At 46.7% G+C, this 21062-nt stretch overlaps 1 protein-coding gene across 2 annotated transcripts in view; it reads right to left on the bottom strand.

Annotated features, from left to right (window-relative positions):
* LOC139274890 (gamma-aminobutyric acid receptor subunit gamma-3) overlaps positions 1 to 21062 on the bottom strand; it is an 859347-nt gene that overhangs the window by 573271 nt on the left and 265014 nt on the right. For both annotated transcript variants that reach the window (XM_070891613.1, XM_070891614.1), the window contains exon 4: positions 11265 to 11485. In XM_070891613.1, the coding sequence (XP_070747714.1) occupies positions 11265 to 11485 (221 nt within the window). The remainder of the gene's footprint in view (positions 1 to 11264; positions 11486 to 21062) is intronic.

The raw sequence follows: 21062 nt of genomic DNA, 5'->3' as shown, positions 1-21062 counted from the left end.
GGATGGAGGAAAGACGTTCACCAAGTTGGACGTGACCTTGGCCTACATGACGCAGGAGCTGGAGGAATCTTTGAAAGGCCTCACCTGTATCAACACGCACAAAGATCTGTTCATCTACAACAGATGTCCATTTGGGATTCATTCGACCATGGCAATTTTCCAATGGAACATGGAGAGCCTGCTAAAGTCGGTTCCACGCACCATAGTCTTCCAGGACGATATACTGGTCACAGGTTGGGACACCATGGAACACTTGCAGAACCTGGAAGAGGTTCTAAGTCGACTAGATCGCGTGGGTCTCAGGTTGAAATGCTCAATGTGTGTTTTCCTGGCGCCAGAGGTCAAGTTCTTAGGAAGAAGAATCGCGGCAGATGGCATCAGACCCACCGACGCCAAGACGGAAGCCATCAAGAACGCGCCGAGACCACAGAACGTGACAGAGCTGCGGTCGTTCCTGGGACTCTTCAACTATTTTGGTAATTTCCTACCCGGGTTAAGCACCTTGCTAGAACCCCTACATGTGCTATTGTGCAAGGGAGATGACTGGGTATGGGGGAAATCACAAGAGACTGCTTTTGAGAAAGCCAGAAATCTGTTATGTTCCAACAAACTGCTTGTTCTGTATAACCCATGTAAACGATTAGTGCTAGCTTGCGATACATCGTCATACGGGGTCGGGTGTGTGTTACAACAGGCTAACGAATCAGGAACATTGCAACCGGTCGCCTATGCATCCAAGAGTTTGTCCAAGGCTGAAAGGGCCTACAGCATGATTGAAAAAGAAGCTCTGGCGTGTGTTTATGGGGTGAAAAAATTGCACTAGTATCTGTTTGGTCTCAAGTTTGAGCTAGAAACTGACCATAAGTCGCTCATATCGCTATTCTCAGAGAGCAAAGAGATTAACAACAATGCCTCTGCCCGCATCCAAAGATGGTCTCATGCTGTCTGCATACAACTATGTAATCCGCCACAGACCAGGCACAGATAGCTGCGCTGATGCTCTCAGTCGGCTACCATTGCCCACCACTGGGGTGGAAATGGCACAGCCTGCAGACTTGCTCTTGGTGATGGATGCATTTGAAAACGAAAAGTCACCCGTTACGGCCCACCAGATCAGGACCTGGTCCTGCCAGGACCCTTTACTCTCCCTTGTAAAAAAAACTGTGTCTTCCATGGGAGCTGGTCCAGCGTCCCAGTGGAGATGTATGAAGAAATCCAGCGGCGCAAAGATGAAATATCCATACAGGCGGACTGTCTTTTGTGGGGAAATTGTGTGGTTTTGCCTCAGAAAGGCAGGGAAAGATTCATACGTGACCTACACAGTACCACCCAGGCATTGTAATGATGAAAGCTATAGCCAGATCCCATCTGTGATGGCCTAGCATCGACTCAGACTTAGAGTCATGCGTGCGCCAATGCAACACTTGTTCTCAACTGAGCAATGCACCCAGAGAGGCACCGCTAAGTTTGTGGTCATGGTCCTTCAAACTGTGGTCTAGGATCCACGTTGACTTTGCAGGCCCATTCCCAGGCAAAATGTTCTTGGTTGTTGTGGATGCTTATTCAAAATGTGTAATAATGTCTGTAAGCATGTCCACTGCCACCATCGAAAGCCTACGAGCCATGTTTGCCACACACGGCTTGTCTGATGTCCGTGTTTCACCAGTGCTGAATTCAAGGAATTCATGACCCACAATGGGATCAAACACGTCACACCTGCCCTGTTGAAGCCTGCATCCAACGGCCAGGCAGAACGGGCAGTCTAAACCATCAAGCAAAGCTTGAAACGTGTGTCGGAAGGCTCCCTGCAGACCCGCCTGTCCTGAGTCCTGCTCAGCTACTGCACCAGACCCCACTTGCTCTCCGGGGTTCCCCCAGCCGAGCTGCTCATGAAAAGGGCGCTCAAAAAGGGCTCTCTCTTGTCCACCCTGATCTCCATGATCATGTCGAGGGCAGGTGGCATTAACAAAGCACGTACCATGATCATGCAAACTTGTCACGTGATATTGAAGTCAATGACCCTGTATTTGTACTCAACTATGGACATGGTCCCAAATGGCTTTCTGGCACAGTCGTAGCCAAAGAAGGGAGTAGTGTGTTTCAGGTCAAACTGGCCAATGGACTAATGTGCAGAAAGTATTTGGACCAAACCAAATTGCAATTCACAAACAGCCACGAGCAACCCGAAGAGGACACCACTAACCTCGACCCTCCAACACACACACAAGTGGCAACCGACATCACGGTTGACCCCGAAGCTGAACTCACCAGCGCCAGCAGCCCAGCAAGGCCACCTGCCCAGCTGCCCAGTGAAGATTTAACCAACTCACCTGCACCTGTATTTGTACTGAGAGGATCGACAAGGGAGCGAAAAGCCCCAAATCGTCTCACCTTGTAAATATGTGTACTATTGACTTTGGGAGGGAGTGATGTTATGTATGTAACCCTTGGCAACCTGTTTCATACTACCACCAGAGGGCCTACATGTTGGAGTCCCAAGGGATCCCAGCAACCCTTGAGAGCACTGTATATAAGCAGGCCTCCCATGCTGTACCAACACTCTGGAGTTTAATTAAAGGAGCTAAGGTCATACTTACTCATTGCATACGGTACTCAGTTGTATCACGTTATTATGAGCATAACAACTTCCCCTTCATAAATCCATGCTGACTCTGCCTGACCGAATTGTGTTGATCCATATGTCCTGCTACTGCTTCTTTAATAATGGACTCTGACATTTTCCCAACCACAGATGTTAGCCTAACTGGTCTATAGTTTCCTGCTTTTTGTCTGCCTCCTTCTTTAAAAAGGCCTAGCTCTGTCAAGCCCGTGTAGTGGCTGATGTGCAACAGTCACCACACGTTAAAAAAAATCCACGCATGGCATCTTCCACTCCTGGAGGTCAGGACTGGAATATCATGTCCTCCATTGAAACATCAATGAACTCATCCTTTTTGGTGTTCGAGGGACCGCCTATGATGATGAGTACTACCGAGCCACTCTTGGCGATGGACATTGAAGTCCACCACCCAGAGTATATTCAATGCCCCTGTTACCCTCAGTGCTTGCACAAAATGGTGTTCCACAATGGAGGAGTATCGATTCATCAACTGAGGGAGGGCGGTAATTATTAAGAGGTTTCCTTGCCCATGACCTGAAACCTTGAGACTTCATGTGGTCCAGAATCAATGTTGAGTACTCTCAGGATCACTCCTCTTTGATAGTAAACTACTGTGCCCCCACCAGTTGAACATAAACATAAAGAACATAAGAAATAGGATCAGGAGTAGACCATCTGGCCCCTCGAGCCTGCTCCGTCATTTAATAAGATCATGGCTGATCCGATCAAATAACTGTTGAATTTTTCCATAAATGATCAGTTGGACAGGAAATACCCAAGAATGGTGACAGAGAAGTCTGGGATGTATGATTCTGTGAGTATGACTATGTCAGGTTGTTTCTGTCTGTGGGATAGATCTCCCAAATTTGGCATTAGTCCCCACACATCAGTGAGGAGCACTCAGCAGGGTCGATTGCGCTGAGTGTAGCTTTGTTCTGTCCTGATTCGATGGCTGGGTCATCAAGTCCATTTCTTTCTTGTTATTTTTTGCAGAGGTTTGATACAACTTACTAACATTGGGAGGGCAGGTCAGAATCAACCCCAAGTTGATGTGGGACTGGTGTCAGATATCAGCCAGACCGGTCAGTTAAGGATGGCAGGCTTCATTCCCTAAAGAACATTTAATGAATCAGCAAGAGGTTTTCCGACATCCAGACAGCTTCATGATCACTTATACTGGTATCAGCTTTATTTCTAAATTGATGTTGAAACTGAATTCAAATGCTGAAGCTGCCATGATAGTATTTCAACTCGCGTTCTCTGGATTAATAGTTCAGTAACATAACCACAACACTACATATCCTTATGGGATGGGGAACCTATGCAGGGAGACAGAGCGAAGTAAAATGGAGGCAGAAGCAAAAGATAGAAAGAAGAAAAGTAAAAGTGGAGGGCAGAGAAACCTAAGGCAAAAATCAAAAAGGGCCACATTACAGCAAAATTCTAAAGGGACAAAGTGTGTTAAAAAGACAAGCCTGAAGGCTCTGTGCCTCAATGCGAGGAGTATTCGCAATAAGGTGGACAAATTAACTGCGCAGGCAGCTATTAACGAATATGATCTAATTGGGATTACAGAGACATGGCTCCAGGGTGACCAAGGCTGGGAACTCAACATCCAGGGGTATTCAACATTCAGGAAGGATAGACAGAAAGGAAAAGGAGATGGGGCAGCGTTGCTGGTTAAAGAGGAAATTAACGCAATAGTAAGGAAGGACATTAGCTTGGATAATGTGGAATCTGTATGGGTAGAGCTGCGGGATACCAAAGGGCAGAAAACGCTAGTGGGAGTTGTGTACAGACCACCAAACAGTAGTAGTGAGGTTGGGGACAGCATCAAATAAGAAATTAGGGATGCATGTAATAAAGGTACAGCAGTTACCATGGGCGACTTTAATCTACATATAGATTGGGCTAACCAAACTGGTAGCAATGCGGTGGAGGAGGATTTCCTGGAGTGTATTAGGGTTGGTTTTCTAGATCAATATGTCGAGGAACCAACTAGAGGGCTGGCCATCCTAGACTGGGTGATGTGTAATGAGAGGGACTAATTAGCAATCTTGTTGTGCGAGGCCCCTTGGGGAAGAGTGACCATAATATGGTAGAATTCTTTATTAAGATGGAGAGTGACACAGTTAATTCAGAGACTAGGATCCTGAACTTAAGGAAAGGTAACTTCGATGGGATGAGACGTGAATTGGCTAGAATAGACTGGCGAATGATACTTAAAGGGTTGACGGTGGATAGGCAATGGCGGACAATTAAATATCACATGGATGAACTTCAACAATTGTATATTCCTGTCTGGAGTAAAAATAAAACGGGAAGGTGGCTCAACCGTGGCTAACAAGGGAAATTAGGGATAGTGTTAAATCCAAGGAAAAGGCATATAAATTGGCCAAAGAAGCAGCAAACCTGAGGACTAGGAGAAATTTAGAATCCAGCAGAGGAGGACAAAGTGTCTAATTAGGAGGGAGAAAGTAGAGTATGAGAGGAACCTTGCTGGGAACATAAAAACTGACTGCAAAAACTTCTATAGATATATAAAGAGAAAGAGATTAGTGAAAACAAACGTAGGTCCCTTGCAGTCAGAATCAGGTGAATTTATAATGGGGAACAAAGAAATGGCAGACCAATTGAACAAATACTTTGGTTCTGTCTTCACTAAGGAAGACACGAATAACCTTCTGGAAATACTAGGGGACAGAGGATCTAGCGAGAAAGAAGAACTAAAGGAAATCCTTATTAGTTGTGTTCGGAAAATTGATGGGATTGAAGGGCGATAAATCCGCAGGGCCCGACAGTCTGAATCCCAGAGTACTTAAGGAAGTGGCCCTAGAAATAGTGGATGCATTGGTGATCATTTTCCAACAGTCTATCGACTCTGGATCAATTCCTATGGACTGGAGGATAGCTAATCTAACACCACTTTTTAAAAAAGGAGGGAGAGAGAAAACAGGGAATTATAGACTGGTTAGCCTGACATTGGTAGTGGAGAAAATGTTGGAATCAATTATTAAAGATGAAATAGCAACGCATTTGGAAAGCAGTGACAGGATCGGTCCAAGTCAGCATGGATTTATGAAATGGAAATCATGCTTGACAAATCTTCTCGAATTTTTTGAGGATGTAACTACCAGAGTGGACAAGGGAGAACCAGTGCATGTGGTGTATTTGGACTTTCAAAAAGCTTTTGACAAGGTCCCACACAAGAGAATGGTGTGCAAAATTAAAGCACATGATATTGGGGGTAATGTACTGACGTGGATAGAGAACTGGTTGGCAGACAAGAGGCAGAGAGTCGGGATAAACGGGTCCTTTTCAGAATGGCGGGCAGTGACTAGTGGGGTGCCACAGGGCTCAGTGCTGGGACCCCAGTTAATTACAATATACATCAATGATTTAGATGAAGGAATCGAGTGTAATATCGACAAGTATGCAGATGACACTAAGCTGGGTGGTGGTGTGAGCTGTGCGGAGGATGCTAAGAAGCTGCAGGGTGACTTGGACAGGTTAGGTGAGTGGGCAAATGCATGGCAGATGTAGTATAATGTGGATAAATGTGAGGTTATCCACTTTGGTGGCAAAAACGTGAAGGCTGAATATTATCTGAATGGTGGCAGATTGGGAAAAGGGGAGGTGCAACGAGACCTGGGTGTCATGGTACATCAGTCATTGAAAGTTGGCATGCAGGTACAGCAGGTGGTGAAGAAGACAAATGGCATGTTGCCCTTCATAGTGAGAGGATTTGAGTATAGGAGCAGGGAGGTCTTACTATAGTTGTACAGAGCCTTGGTGGGGCCTCACCTGGAATATTGCGTTCAGTTTTGGTCTCCTAATTTTGGAAGGACGTTCTTGCTATTGAGGGAATGCAGCGAAGGTTCACTGGACTGATTCCCGGGATGTCAGGACTGACACATGAGGAGAGACTGGATCGACTGGGCCTGTATTCACTGGAATTTAGAAGAATCAGAGGGGATCTCATAGAAATATATTAAATTCTGACAGGACTGGACAGGTTAGATGCAGGAAGAATGTTCCCGATGTTGGGGAAGTCCAGAACTAGAGGACATTGTCTAAGGATAAGGGGTAAGCCACTTAGGACCGAGATAAGGAGAAACTTCTTCACTCAGAGAGTTGTGAACCTGTGGAATTCCCTACCGCAGAGCTTTGTTGATGCCAGTTCGTTCGATATATTCAAGAGGGAGTTAGATATGGCCCTTATGGCTAAAGGGATCAAGGGGTATGGAGAGAAAGCAGGAAATAGGTTCTGAGGTTGAATGATCAGCCATGATCTTAGTGAATGGTGGTGCAGGCTTGAAGGGCTGAATGGCCTACTCCTGCACCTATTTTTTATGTTTCTATGTTTCTCTGCTATTGGCTGGTGTTCTGCTTTGAACAATCTCTTCAAAACTTTTAGGTAAATCTGGTACCAGTAATTAGGAAAACAGTTAAGTATAGAACGGGTCAGTTCATTTGACTGACCCTCAAAATATATACTTCTCAATTGCCCACTCCCTTCTTGATCACTTGCTGTACCTGCATACTATCCTTTTGTGTTCCATGCACAAATACCCCCAGGTCGCGCTGTACTGCGGCACTTTGCAATCTTTCTCCATTTAAATAATAACTTGTTCTTTGATTTTTTTTCTGCCAAAGTGCATGACCTCACACTTTCCAACATTATACTCCATCTGCCAAATTTTTGCCCAGTCACTTAGTCTGTCAATGTCCTTTTGCAGATTTTTTGTGTCCTCCTCACACATTGCTTTTTCTCATCTTTGTATCGTCAGCAAAGTTGGCTACGTTACCCTCGGTCCCTTCTTCCAAGTCGTTAATATAGATTGTAAATAGTTGGGGTCCCAGCACTGATCCCTGCAGCACCCCACTAGTTACTGGTTGCCAACCAGAGAATGAACCATTTATCCCAACTCTCTGTTTTCTGTTAATTAGCCAATCCTCTATCCGTGCTAATATATTACCCCCTACCCCATGAACTTTTATCTTGTGCAGTAACCTTTTTTGTGGCACCTTGTCAAATTTCTTCTGGAAGTCCAAATACACCACATCCACTGGTTCCCCTTTATCCACCCTGCTCGTTACATCCTCAAAGAACTCCAGCAAATTTGTCAAACATGACTTCCTCTTCATAAATCCATATGACTCTGTCGAACCGAATTTTGGTTATCCAAATGTCCTGCTGCTGCTTCTTAAATAATGGACTCCAACATTTTCCCAACCACAGATGTTAGGCTAACTGGTTTATAGTTTCCTGCTTTTTGTCTGCCTCCTTTTTTAAATAGGGGCGTTACATTTGCTGTTTAGCAATCTGCTGGGACCTCCCCAGAATCCAGGGAATGTTGGTAAATTACAACCAATGCATCCACAATCCGTTCTTTACAATATATTGTTGTCATGGTCACCATGTTATTATTTATTACAAATGCTTCATATTTCATGACAACTGCAACATTTATGATATGACTTCTAATAAAAATATTTCCCTCTCAAATGTTTCTTACAGCACGTCCTGTTGTAAATCCCCAATTGTGGCTAACTCATTATTAACAAGTCTGAGATAAACTTCAATTCTTCAATCCAAGATAAGTCTCGGAATGCTTGAAACAAAGACAATTACAACTTTTAAGGGAAATGAATATTGAAAGCAGAGGATGATTTAGAGCTCTGGGGAGAGTGCGGAGCAGTGGGATTAGTTTTCCATTGCTCGAACAGAGAACCAGCACAGACACAATGGACCAAATTATCTCGTTCTATGGTGCAACTAGTTTGGATCCCATGTAAGGTTGTAACGCAACCTGGGGCTAAGCTCAAAAGAAAATAGCAGGTTTCATCAGTACGCATGATAAAGGCTTCCTCCTGAAACCTATCATCCTCTTTCAGACATTTGAAATTCTTGGGGCCGAGTGGAGCCCCTGTATTGACCTTGCCCAGAGTTGACGGCACCATCCCACAGTACAAAGAAGCAGTCATTTGAATAGTCAGGGCAGGTGCATTCAACCTACAAGGATACTGTAATGTATGCAGCTGTGAGTATACTCACAGGTTTGTGGGCACCCTGTGTGGAGGGGAGCGGGCAAGTCCGAGGGCCTCCTCGTAGGACCGCTCCTGGGCATGGCCAAGGGGGCCATCAGCCAGTCCAGGCAGCAGGCGGTCGTTCAGCCCGACTTCCTGCCTCTCTTCCGCGGTTACATCCGAGCCAGGGTGTCCTTAGAGATGGAGCACGCGGTGTCCACCGGTATGCTCGCGGCCTTCCGCGAGAGGTGGGCGCAGGAGGGACTGGAGCCCATCATCACCCCTGGCAACCAAATTTTAATTTGATTTTAAATGTCTAAAGTTTGATTTGTTTAAATTGTCGGCTTCAGCGCCACCCCCCCCTCCCCTTTTAGCTAGGGGGCATTTGTATAATTTGTGTTTTAGTGCCTCAAAAAACCCCCAAAAAAACAAGAGGGTACTTGTCTGAAAATGTTTGGTGTGTCCCCCACCTTTAATCAGGGGGCACTTGATTTATTGTATTACAAAAAAAATAGTTGTAGAGCAGTTGAGCCTGGGGGGTGTCAGGTCCGCCGTGCAGGGGTTGCCTGTCTTTTACCAGGAACTCATCAGGGTCTGGAACAGAGTCGCCACCAAGCGCAGCTCTCCACCGTCTGGAATGGCGGCTGTCCTACAGGAGCCGCTGCTCAGGAATCTGTACCTCCACGACTGCAGTTTTAGGTGGCAGGCAGACGAGACGGCTGTGGCTGGCGAGGTGACCAAGGTCAGGCACCTGCTCGATGGCGGAGGAGCGGGCTGGATGGCGCCACACGTGCCATCGAGTCGCTAAAAACTGCACGGGGCCCTGACCCCATTAGATGTGTCGAGGAGGCTCAAGCACGTGGGGAGATCCCGTCCGAACTGACCCCCGTCTGGACGGATTTCCTCATCGGCACCAAGCCCCGAAACCTCCCTCGGGAGCTGGTGCCTCACAACTTGAGCCGCCTCGGGGAAATCCCCTCCGTGCCTTTCAGTTCTGCGCGGAGGGATTTCCTGTACGGGCTGCTCCTGCACACTCTCCACCTTGCCATCCTCGTCTGCCGTCCGGACACGCCATGGTGTACCATCTTGCCGTCCAGGGGAGGCGGGGGTCCCCAATGGAATGCACTCTACGCAGGTGTCCTCCACTATTTATTGGGGACTTGGCCTGGAGGGTGGTGCACGGAGCAGTGTCGTGCAATAAATTTCTAAGTTGGTTCACGGGCTCCTCGGCCGCCTGCAATTTCTGCGGTCTGAAAGAGTCCGCGTTCCATGTTTTTATGGAATGTGCGAGGTTGCAGCCCCTCTTTCAATATTTGAATGGGCTTGCACCTCAAATTCTGGTTGCACTTCAGTCCCACACTCCTGATCTTTGGGCACCCTGTGCGAAGAGGAGCGGGCAGGTCTGAGGGCCTCCTCGTAGGACTGCTCCTGGGCACGGCCAAGGGGGCCATCAGCCGGTCCAGGAAATGGGCGGTCGAGGGGGTCGTTCAGCCCAACTGCCTGCTTCTTTTCCGCAGTTACATCCGAGCCAGGATATTCCTGGAGATGGAGCACGCGGTGTCCACCGGTACGCTCGCGGCCTTCCGCGAGAGGTGGACACCAGAGGGACTGGAGTGCATCATCACCCTCGGCAACCAAATTTTAATTTGATTTTATATGTCTAAAGTTTAATTTGTTTAAATTACCGGTTTTAGTTTCCGCCCCCCCCTCCTTTTAGCCAGGGGGCACTTGTAAAATTTGTGTTTTTTAGTGCTCCAAAAAAAAAACACAAAAAGACAAGGGGGCACTTGAAAAGTTCTTAGAGTGTGACCCCCCTTTAATCAGGGGTCACTTGATTGGTTGCAACAAAATAATTGTAGAGCAGTTGTGTTGTGAGTGGCTTGGCCAGTCACGTGATGTTCACAAGACTCAATAAAACCCCAGCCAGTTAGGTTTGGGGGATCCACGATGAGGCAGGCGGTTGTGAGCCTGGTGGGTGAACTGGTAATGTGTAGTGTGATTGTTAAACTGTTGCTTATAAACCAATTAGTTCTTAATAACAATGTGTTGCTATGAATTCTTAAACAAAGAATCTAGGAAGCAAATAGATTACAGATACTTCAGCAGCGCTCGCCCTGATCTGTTAGTTGCAACGTTGGAATGGCCCTCGGCTTCTCCGGTAGCAGATTGCAGACCCAGCAAGTGCTCAGCAGAAAACAATCTTTCGTATCCTCTGCTTCAGTAGAGCAAGTGTGCCTCTTTGGGAGGGTAATTTGCCCCATTTGGTTATAAAATCCATTAGCTTCTTGTTTGGGGTCTTCCTAAGGCACTCAGCAGGACTCGTGTTAGGTCTCAGTTGGCGCGAGCTCCCCTAAGGCCTTATAAAGGTCAGAAAGATCAGAATTTTCTCGGGTAGCCCGGGGACTCCCTTGTTACTCCTCCTTGACGTAAGGTGGTGTGGGGCAGAAGATCCACTCATGCCCCTCCCTCCACTGGAATCGAAAGGGAATAAATGGAACAGAATCCTGGTAGAACCAAGCCCCCCCCCCCCCCCCCAAATGGTTTTTCTCCCCATAATTGGAACGACACAAAAACTTTTAGTTATATAGATCTTGTCATGTGGTTCATAACTCACCTCAAAGTGTACAAGATTTTCCCATCATTCCATATCCTCAGCAGCTGATTGGGTGTGGTGATCCAATGAGCATCTGCCGTTTTGGAATTCCTGAAGATCGTGTCTGGTATCCATATGAGACCGACCATGTTGCTATTCAGGGTGATGATTTTCATTGTACTGTTAAACTGCAGGCGACTGTCAGTCCAAGTCTGAGCAAAAAAGATGTCAATGGTATACTCCTGTAAAACAAAGACAATACCCAGTAAATCCAACAGAGCTGAGCTTAGAGTAACAAAAACCCCCATACGTCAATGATACAACCCTTACCGAGCAGCTTTTGAAGGAAAGATTTTATTTTAGAGTGTGAACCTTTTAATTACGCAATAATTTTTTTCTCTCCTAAGGAAATGTCACATACGTTTGTCAGCTTTCTCTGTTTGACATCAAGGCTGTGGAACAAGATTAACTTCAGTGGGGAGGGAACAATGGAGTCCCTTTATTGGTAGAAAATATATATCTAACTGGAGATTAAGTAAAAGAACATTTGACATTACTATAGTGTCCTAAATTGTGATTTTAATCTTTACAAAAGGGCAATAGATGATATAACTTTACTTAATGCTTTCATAGTGTCAGCTGTGGCTCAGTGGGTAGCACACTTGCCTCTGAGTCAGAAGGTTGTTGGATCATAATCCCACTCCAGGGACTTGAGCACATAAATCTAGGCTGACACTCCAGTGCAGTGCTGAGGGAGGGCTGCACAGTCGGAGGTGCCGTCTTTCAGATGAGACGTTAAACCGAGGGCCCATCTGCCCTCAGGTGGACGTAAAAGATCCCATGGCACTATTTCAAAGAAGAGCAGGGGAATTATCCCCAGTGTCCTGGCCAATATTCATCCCTCAATCAACATAATAAAAACAGATTATCTGGTCATTTATCACATTGCTGTTTGTGGGAGCTTGCTGTGTGCAGATTAGCTGCCGCGTTTCCTACATTACCACAGCGACTACACTCCAAAAGTACTTCACTGACTGTAAAGCGCTTTGAGATGTCCGGTGGTTGTGAAAGGCGCTATATAAATGCAAGTCTTTCTTTTTTGTTTTGATTTTCCTGTTTCATTCTCACTGTGTTGAAATTTAGACTCAGCGGACCCTTTTCAACTCTAACTCCTTCTTTCACATGACTTCAAGACTGTGAAATGTCTCCTTCAGTCTTTTCTTCCTCCCATGACTTGCAGGATTTTATAACTCAAGTTGCATCCTGATTTATTTCATATTCGGTCAACCTTACTTGACTGCTGCACTTCAGGCCTTGGCTCTTCACTCAGGGTATTTTTGACAAAAGGAAAAAAAATATTTGACTATTAATAATAAAAACTATGACATTCTCAAAATATCTTTGATGATCAATAAAGAGAAGCTGGGAAACATTTTTTTTTTGGGGGGGGGGGGGGGGCGAAATTTGCACTCTGCCCACCTGGTGGAGAGTGAGTGGATGGGCAGTTAAATGTCCTGAGTTACTTGCCCAATGGATAGCCGCCCAGATCCTGCCATTTCTGATGTTAATGGACACCTCTGGACAGGCGGCTAAGCCACCCGCGCAAAGCCAGCAGGACCACAATTAACATATCCTAATTGGGGCCCAATAACAGTATAACAGTAGCAGGCTCCGACACTGATTTTAACTACAGCCTGAGCAGGGAAAAAGAAAAGAAAGACTTGCATTTATATAGCATCTTTCACATCATCGGATGTCTGAAAGCACTTTACAGCCAATGAAGTACTTTTGGAGTGTAGTCACTGTTGTAATGTGGGAAACACGGCAGCCAATTTGCGCACAGCAAGCTCCCACAAACAGCAATGTGATAATGACCAGATAATCTGTTTTTTTTTGTTATGTTGATTGAGGGATAAGTATTGGCCAGGACACCGGGGATATCTCCCCTGCTCTTCTTCAAAATAGTGCCATGGGATCTTTTATGTCCACCTGAGAGAGAAAACGGGGCCTCGGTTTAACATCTCATCTGAAAGACGGCACCTCCGACAGTGCAGCACTCCCTCAGCTCTGCACTGGAGTGTCAGCCTAGATTTATGCGCTTAAGTTCAAGGGGAAATGAATGCAGTCTTCGTGCCAGGTGAAGGCCAGCATGTAGAGGATCAGAAAGCTGAAGAGGCTTTCCCTGACCTGGGCATCCCCCTTACCTCGCATGAGACCATTCCCTTCCCTGTTCCCTCAGAACCCCCTTTCTTACACTTTGTCAGATTCGCCTGATTTCTGGAGGATGGCAGCCAGCTCCTGTCCATTGTGAGCAGGAACTGGACTGTTGGCATGGCAATGAGGCCCAGCGGTTGTTGTTATTTTTATATCTTCACACTCTTCCCCTGGGGAACAGCGCAAAGTAGCGGAAGGAATCACAGGCTGATCGGCAATCCGACAGGCCTTGAGGTGAATGCTCCTTCTCTGGCCGTAACCATCTTTGTACCAGCTGGTAGACGGCTTAGTCCTGCATGGTTGGAGGTTTTTTTTGTACTCATCGAGCCCATGCAATAAGTGAATGGGGGGGGGCACTCACACTGAGCTGGTATCCAACTGGATGTCAATCGAGAACTCAAGACCAGTGCTCCAGTCGCCACTCGCTGGGACTGTCTGGAGCGACTTTCAAACCCTGCACCTTTTGACTTAGAGGCAGAAATACCAGCGCTAAAGTCTCACTCCTGGGATACACCGGAGAACTAATGGTTTCCCACCAGAAACTCACTGACAGTTAATATTCCCCTTTTGTGAAAGTTGGCAAACGAATGACAGGGCAAATTGAGGAGCCTCGACTACTGGTGAATTTTGCAAATGTTAGGTTTCTATATTTAGGATAATTTACATCCAGGAGTTAGCCATGTCTCAGTGGGTAGCACACTCACTTGTGAGTCAGAAGGTTGTGGGTTCATAGGAACTGGAACACTAAATCAAGGTTGACACTCCAGTGCAGTACTGAGGGAGTGCTGCACTGTCGGAGGTGCTGTCTTTCGGATGAGATATTAAACCGAGGCCCCGTCTGCTCTTTCAGGTGGATGAAAAAGATGCCATGGCACTAATTCCAAAAAGAGCTTGGCCATTCTTCCCAGTGTCCTGGCCAAGATTTATCCAACAGTGACTACACTTCAAAAGTACTTCATTGGCTGTAAACGCTTTGGGATATTGGAGGTTGTGAAAGACATATGTCTTTATTTCTTGTTAAAAGGCATGTGTTTTATAAAAGGTTATTCAGCTGATGTTGTAAACATGAGAGGAAATCTGAAGTGATGCATAATAACTACGGAAACCCAGGGAATAAATGCCAGCCTTGAAATCACCACCCCAAAGTGTATTTCTATAATATACAAGTTAAATCACAATTCAAGACTGAAATTTTAAAATCTACCCATCTGTGTGAACTTTATTGAGGTGACCTGATTATATCCTGGCTCAATTGTTCTGGATGAAGGCCTGTGTGTTCCATTCCTGAAGGATAATCAAGGCTTGTAATCACTGCAAATGTATTGAGTGATAATCAACACTTGATTACTGAGTAATACGAGTTACTGTATGTTATAAAATAATTAGTACCTGAATCACAGATATTAGGCAGTTGCCAACATAATGTCCACTGAATACGAAAGCAACTCATTATTTATGAAGGCATCAAGACATTACCCAGACACGATCAGTCACTATATAAATAGAAATCTTTCTGTTTTGGTGATTCGGTTATGTGCCTGATACAGTTGAGGGGAGTTGATTGAGTTGCATTTTGATATTGACTTCTGCTGCTATGCAGTAGTGCAACTCAATCAACAAAATAAGCTAAGTGAAATATTATTAACATTAATAAAAATGCATAATTAATAACCAAGTTCCAAATATTCATACATTTTGGCTGTAAACAACACTCAACTACTGCAGTGATGAGGGGGACTCAGGGCATTTTAAACAAATGCACTCAAAGATGATCTTTCACTATCAATTATTTTTGACAAGCTCAAAAGTCATACATTTTTAATTTGTGCCCATTTGCAAAAAGTCACTGAAACCACCATCTGTATTACAATTCTTGTTGGTTTTTAAACTTAAGAAAGAAGCCATTTTTTCCCTCTCTTTTGCAGCAATGTCCCAGAAGTCCATGAGAGTGTTGGTAGGAATGGCCACCGCATAGTCCTTGTGGAGACAAAGTTCCTCCTTCATACTGAGGACACCTTCCATCCTATTGTGTGGCACTACCACCGTGCTAAATGGGATAGATTCAGAACAGATCTAACAGCTCAAATCTGGGCATCCATGAGGCGATGTGGGCCATCAGCAGCAGTAGAATTGTATTCCACCACAATTTGTAACCTCATGGACCTGCATATCCCTCACTCTACCATTACCATCAAGCCAGGGGACCAACTCTGGTTCAATGAGGAATGTAGAAGAGCTTGCCAGGAGAAACACCAGGCGTACCTAAAAATGAGTGAAGCTACAACTGCATGCTAAACAGCAGAAGCAGCATATTATAAACAGAGCTACCCCATCCCACAACCAACAAAGCATTTCAAAGCTCTGCAGTCCTGACGCACCCAGTTGTGAATGATGGTGGACAATTAAACAACAGGAGGAGGCTCCGTGAGTATCCCCATCCTCAATGATGGTGGAGCACAGCAGGTGAGTGCGAAAGATAAGGCTGAAGCATTCACAACCATCTTCAGCCAGCAGTGCCGAGTAGATAATCTATGCCAGCCTCCTGAGGTCCACACCATCTTCTCAGAAGCCAGTCTTCAGCAAAACGATTAACTCCACATGATATCAAGAAACGGCTGAGTGCATTGGATACAGCCAAGGCTCTATCCCAATATCCCAGCTGTCATGCTGAAGACTTGTGCTCCAGAAATAGCCACACCTCTAGTCAAGCTGTTCCAGTACAGCTACAACACTGGCATCTACGCGACAAAGAGGAAAATTGCCCAGGTATGTCCTGCCAACAAAAAGCAGGACAAATCCAATCTGGCCAATTACCGCCCCATCAGTCTACTCTCAATCATCAGCAAAGTGATGGAAGATGTCGTCGACAGTACTCGCAGCATTTACTGATCAATAACCTGCTCACCGATGCTCAGCTTGGGATCTGTCAGGACCACGCAGCTCCCAATCTCATTACAGCCTAGGTCCACACATGGACAAACGAGCTGAATTCCAATAGTGAGGAGAGGGTGACCGCCCTTGACATCAAAGCAGCATTTGACCGAGTGTGGCATCAAGGAGCTCTAGTAAAATTGCAATGGGAATCAGGGAGAAAACTCTCCACTGCCTGGAGTAATAACTAACACAAAGGAAGATGGTTGTGGTTGTTGGAGGCTAATCATCCCAGCCCCAGGACATCGCTGCAGGAGATCCTCAGGGCAGTGTCCATCTTCAGCTGCTTCACTAATGACCTTCCCCCCCATCATTAGGTCAGAATTGGGGATATTTACTGATGACTGCACAGTGTTCAGTTCCATTCGCAAATCCTCAGATAATGAAACAGTTTTTGTCCACATGCAGCAAGACCTAAATGACATTAAGGCTTGGGCTGATAAGTGGCAAAGAACATTTGCACCACACAAGTGACAGGCAATTGACATTCAATTGCATTACCATCGGCAAATCCCCCACCATCAACATCCCGAGGGTCGCCATTGGCCAGAAACGTAACTGGGCCAGCCACATAAATAATGATCAGGACAGGGGCAGCAGGTGCATGGGAACACCATGACCTTCAAGTTCACCTCCAAGTCACACACCATCCTGACTTGGAAATATATCACCGTTCCTTCATCATCGCTGAATCAAAATCCTGGAATTCCCTACCTAACAGCACTGTGGGAGGACCTTCACCACACAAATTGCAGCGGTTCAAGAAGGCAGCTCACCACTACCTTCTCAAGGGCAATTAGGGATGGGCAATAAATGCTGGCCTTGTCAGTGATGCCCACAACCCATGAATGAATAAAATAAAAGTTCCTTTGCATCACTTTCTGTTTAGAACAGGAACGTCCTCAAATGACATACACGAAGCAGTTCATTTTGTTACTTTACTTGTTTCTTCATTCACATTTATCGTAAATAAAGCAGTGTAATGTATGCACCTGTGAGTATGCTCAAAGATTTGGAGAGCTGTTGACTGGGCCCTGACTATGTTAGGTGTGTCGAGGAGGCTCAAGCACGTGGAGCAATCCCGTCTGAACTGACCCCCGTCCAGACGGAATTCCTCAACGGCGACAAGCCCCAAAACCTCGCTCGGGAGCCGGCGCCTCACAACTTGAGTCTCCTCCGGGAAATTCCCTCCGTGCCTTTCAGTTCTGCGCGGAGGGAATACCTGTACGGGTCGCTCTTGCACATTCTCCACGTTGCCATCCTCATCTGCTGTCCGGACACGACATGGCGCTCCATCTTGCCGTCCGGAGGAGACGGGAGTCCCCAATGGAGTGCTCTCTATGCAGGAATCCTCCCTTTATTTATTGGGGACTTGGCCTGGAGAGTGTTGCACGGAGCAGTCCCGTGCAATAAGTTTTTAAGCCGGTTCACGGGCTCCCAAGTCGCCTGCAATTTCTGCGGTCCGGAAGAGTCCGTGTTCCATGTCTTTACTGAGTGTGTGAGGTTGCAGCCCCTCTTCCAATATTTGAAGGGGCTGCTCCTCAAATTCTGGTTGCCCTTCAGCCCCAAACTCCTGATCTTTGGGTACCCTGTGCGGAGGGGAGCGGGCAGGTCCGAAGGCCTTTTTGTCGGATTGCTCCTCGGCATGGCCAAGGTGGCCATCAAGTGGGCGGTCCAGGCAGTGGGCGGTCGAGGGGGTCGTTCAGCCCGACTGCCTGCCTCTCTTCCGTGGTTACATCCGAGCCAGGGTATCGCTGGAGATGGAGCACGCGGTGTCCACCAGTATGCTCGTGGCCTTCCGTGAGAGGTGGGCGCCAGAAGGACTGGAGTGCATCATCACCCCCGGCAACCAAATTTTTATTTGAATCACGTAATGTCTAAAGTTTAATTTGTTTAAGTTTGTCGGTTTTAGTGCTCCCCCCACTCCTTTTTAATCAGGGGGCACTTGTTTTAACGTTTTATTGTTTTACAGATACAACAAAACAGTTGTAGAGCTGTTGAGTTGTGAGTGGCTTAGCCAGTCACGTGATGTTCACAAGATTCAATAAAACTCCAGTCAGTTGGGTTTGGGAGATCCACGATGAGGCAGGTGGTTGTGAGCCTGGTGGATGTACTGGTAATGTGTATTGTGATTGTTAAACCTTTTGCTTAATAAACCAACTGGTTCTGAATAGCAATGTGTTGATATGAATTCTTAAGCAAAGAACCCATGAAGAGAATACATTACAGGTTGTTTTTATTATTTAAGTAAAGAGACGGGGGTTTTCCACAGGGATTCCCATAATCATCCCCTTCGTACCACCAGGCTGCCATGAGAACTTGGAGTTAACGATACATATTGGGGGTGAACCTCTGCTGGGTTCTCCAAATTGTCCGTGGTAACTTCAACAGAAGAGCCATGGAAATCCCAGAAAAATTCTGTAAATGCCACCACACGATTTTGCTGGGGGTTTCTGCGGCACTTCTGGCTAAAGTTATGGCGGACGATTCAGAGAATCCTTACGGAAATGCACCTCCAATATGTATAGTTAACGCCAAGCTCTCACAGTCGGCTGAAGGGGCAGGAGTAGCTTAAGTGTTGAAGGAACTTACAAGCCAAATGCACATGAATTGCAGAGTTAAGTGACAAAGACTATCCACCAAAGTATTGCAAGGTCACTTCCTATCCATAGTTCTAAAGGAAATTGTAATGTATTTGCTTCATGGGTTCTTCGCTTAAGAATTCATAGCAACACATTGCTATTAAGTAGTTGGTTTATTAACAAAAGTTGAACAATCATACTACACATTACCAGTTCATCCACCAGGCTCCCAACCACCTGCCTCATCGTGAATGACCTAGACCCAACTGACTGGGGTTTTATTGAGTCTTGTGGCTAAGCCGCCCACAATGCAACAGCTCTACAACTATTTTCATAGAAAACTTTTAATCAAGTGCCCCCTTTTGACACTAGAACCCACAAATTAACAATTTAAACAATTGCAACAAAAACCTTTAATCAAATTAAAATTTGGTTGCCGGGGATGATGATGCACTCCAGTCCCTCCGGCGCCCACCTCTCATGGAAGGCCGCGAGCGTACCCATGGACACTGCGTGCTCCATCTGCAGGGACACACTGACTCGGATGAGAGGCAGGCAGTCGGGCTGAACGACTCCCTCGACCGCCCGTTGCCTGGACCGGCTGATGGCACCCTTGGCCGTGCCCAGGAGCAGTCCTGCGAGGAGACCTTCCGACCTGCCCACTCCCCTCCACATAGGGTGCCCAAAGATCAGGAGTGTGGGACTGAAGTGCAACCAGAATTTGAGGAACAGCTCCTTCAAATATTGGAAGAGGGGCTGCAACCTCGCACATTCCACATAGACGTGGAACATGGACTCCTTCAAACCGCAGAAATTGCAGGCAGCCTTGGAGTACGTGAACCAACTTAAAAACCTATTGCACGTGACTGCTCCGTGCAACACCCTCCAGGCCAAGTCCCCAATAAATAACGGGCGGACTCCCGCGTAGAGAGCATTCCATTGGGGACCCCCGCCTCCTCCAGACAGCAAGATGGACAACAGCTCTACAACTATTTTTGTTGTATCTGTAAAACAATGAATCATTAAATCAAGTGCCCACTGATTAAAGTGACGAAGTGGGGGGGGGGGGGGCACTAAAACCGACAAACGTAAACAAATTAAACTTTAGTCATAACGTGGTTCAAATTAATATTTGGTTGCCGGGGGTGATGATGCACTCCAGTCCCTCCGGCGCCCACCTCTTGTGGAAGGCCGCGAGCGTACCGGTGGACACCACATGCTCCATCTCCAGGGACACCCTGGCTCGGATGTAACCATGGAAGAGAGGCAGGCAGTCAGGCTGAACGACCCCCTCGACCACCAGCTGCCTAGACCGGGTGATGACCCTCTTTGCCATGCCCAGGAGCTGTCCTACGAGGAGGCCTTCCGACCTGCCCGCTCCCCTCAGCACTGGGTGCCCAAAGATCAGGAGCATGGGACTGAAGTGCAACCAGAATTTGAGGAGCAGCCCCTTCAAATAATGGAAGAGGGACTGCAACCTCACACAATGTACATTGCAGGCGGCCCGGGAGTCCGTGAACTGACTTAAAACTGTTGCACGGGACTGCTCCATGCAACACCATCCAGGCCAAGTCCCCAATAACTAAAGGGAGGACTCCCGCGTAGAGAGCACTCCATTGGAGACCCCCGCCTCTTCCGGACGGCAAGATGGTGCGTCATGGCGTGTCCGGACGGCAGACGAGGATGGCAAAGTGGAGAGTGTGCAAAAGCATCATCATCTTCATCATAGGCAGTCCCTCGGAATGGAGGAAGACTTGCTTCCACTCCTGAAGTGAGTTTTTTGGTGGCTGAACAGTCCAATACGAGAGCCACAGACTCTATGTCACAGGTGGAACAGATAGTCGTTTAAGGAAAGGGGTGGGTGGGACTGGTTTGCCACACGCTCTTTCCGCTGGCTGCGCTTGATTTCTGCATGCTCTCGGCGTTGAGACTCGAAGTGCTCAGCACCCTCCCAGATGCACTTTCTCCACTTAGGGTGATCTTTTGCCAGGGACTCCCAGGTGTCAGTGGGGATGTTGCACTTTATCAGGGAGGCTTTGAGGATGTCCTTGTAACATTTCCACTGTCCACCTTTGGCTCGTTTGCCATGAAG

This window comes from Pristiophorus japonicus, chromosome 10 (genome assembly GCF_044704955.1).
Source record: "Pristiophorus japonicus isolate sPriJap1 chromosome 10, sPriJap1.hap1, whole genome shotgun sequence".
In the NCBI taxonomy this organism is placed as follows: Eukaryota; Metazoa; Chordata; class Chondrichthyes; family Pristiophoridae; genus Pristiophorus; species Pristiophorus japonicus.
The sequence above is the reverse complement of the archived record's forward strand: the minus strand, read 5'-3'. Positions and strand labels throughout refer to the sequence as shown.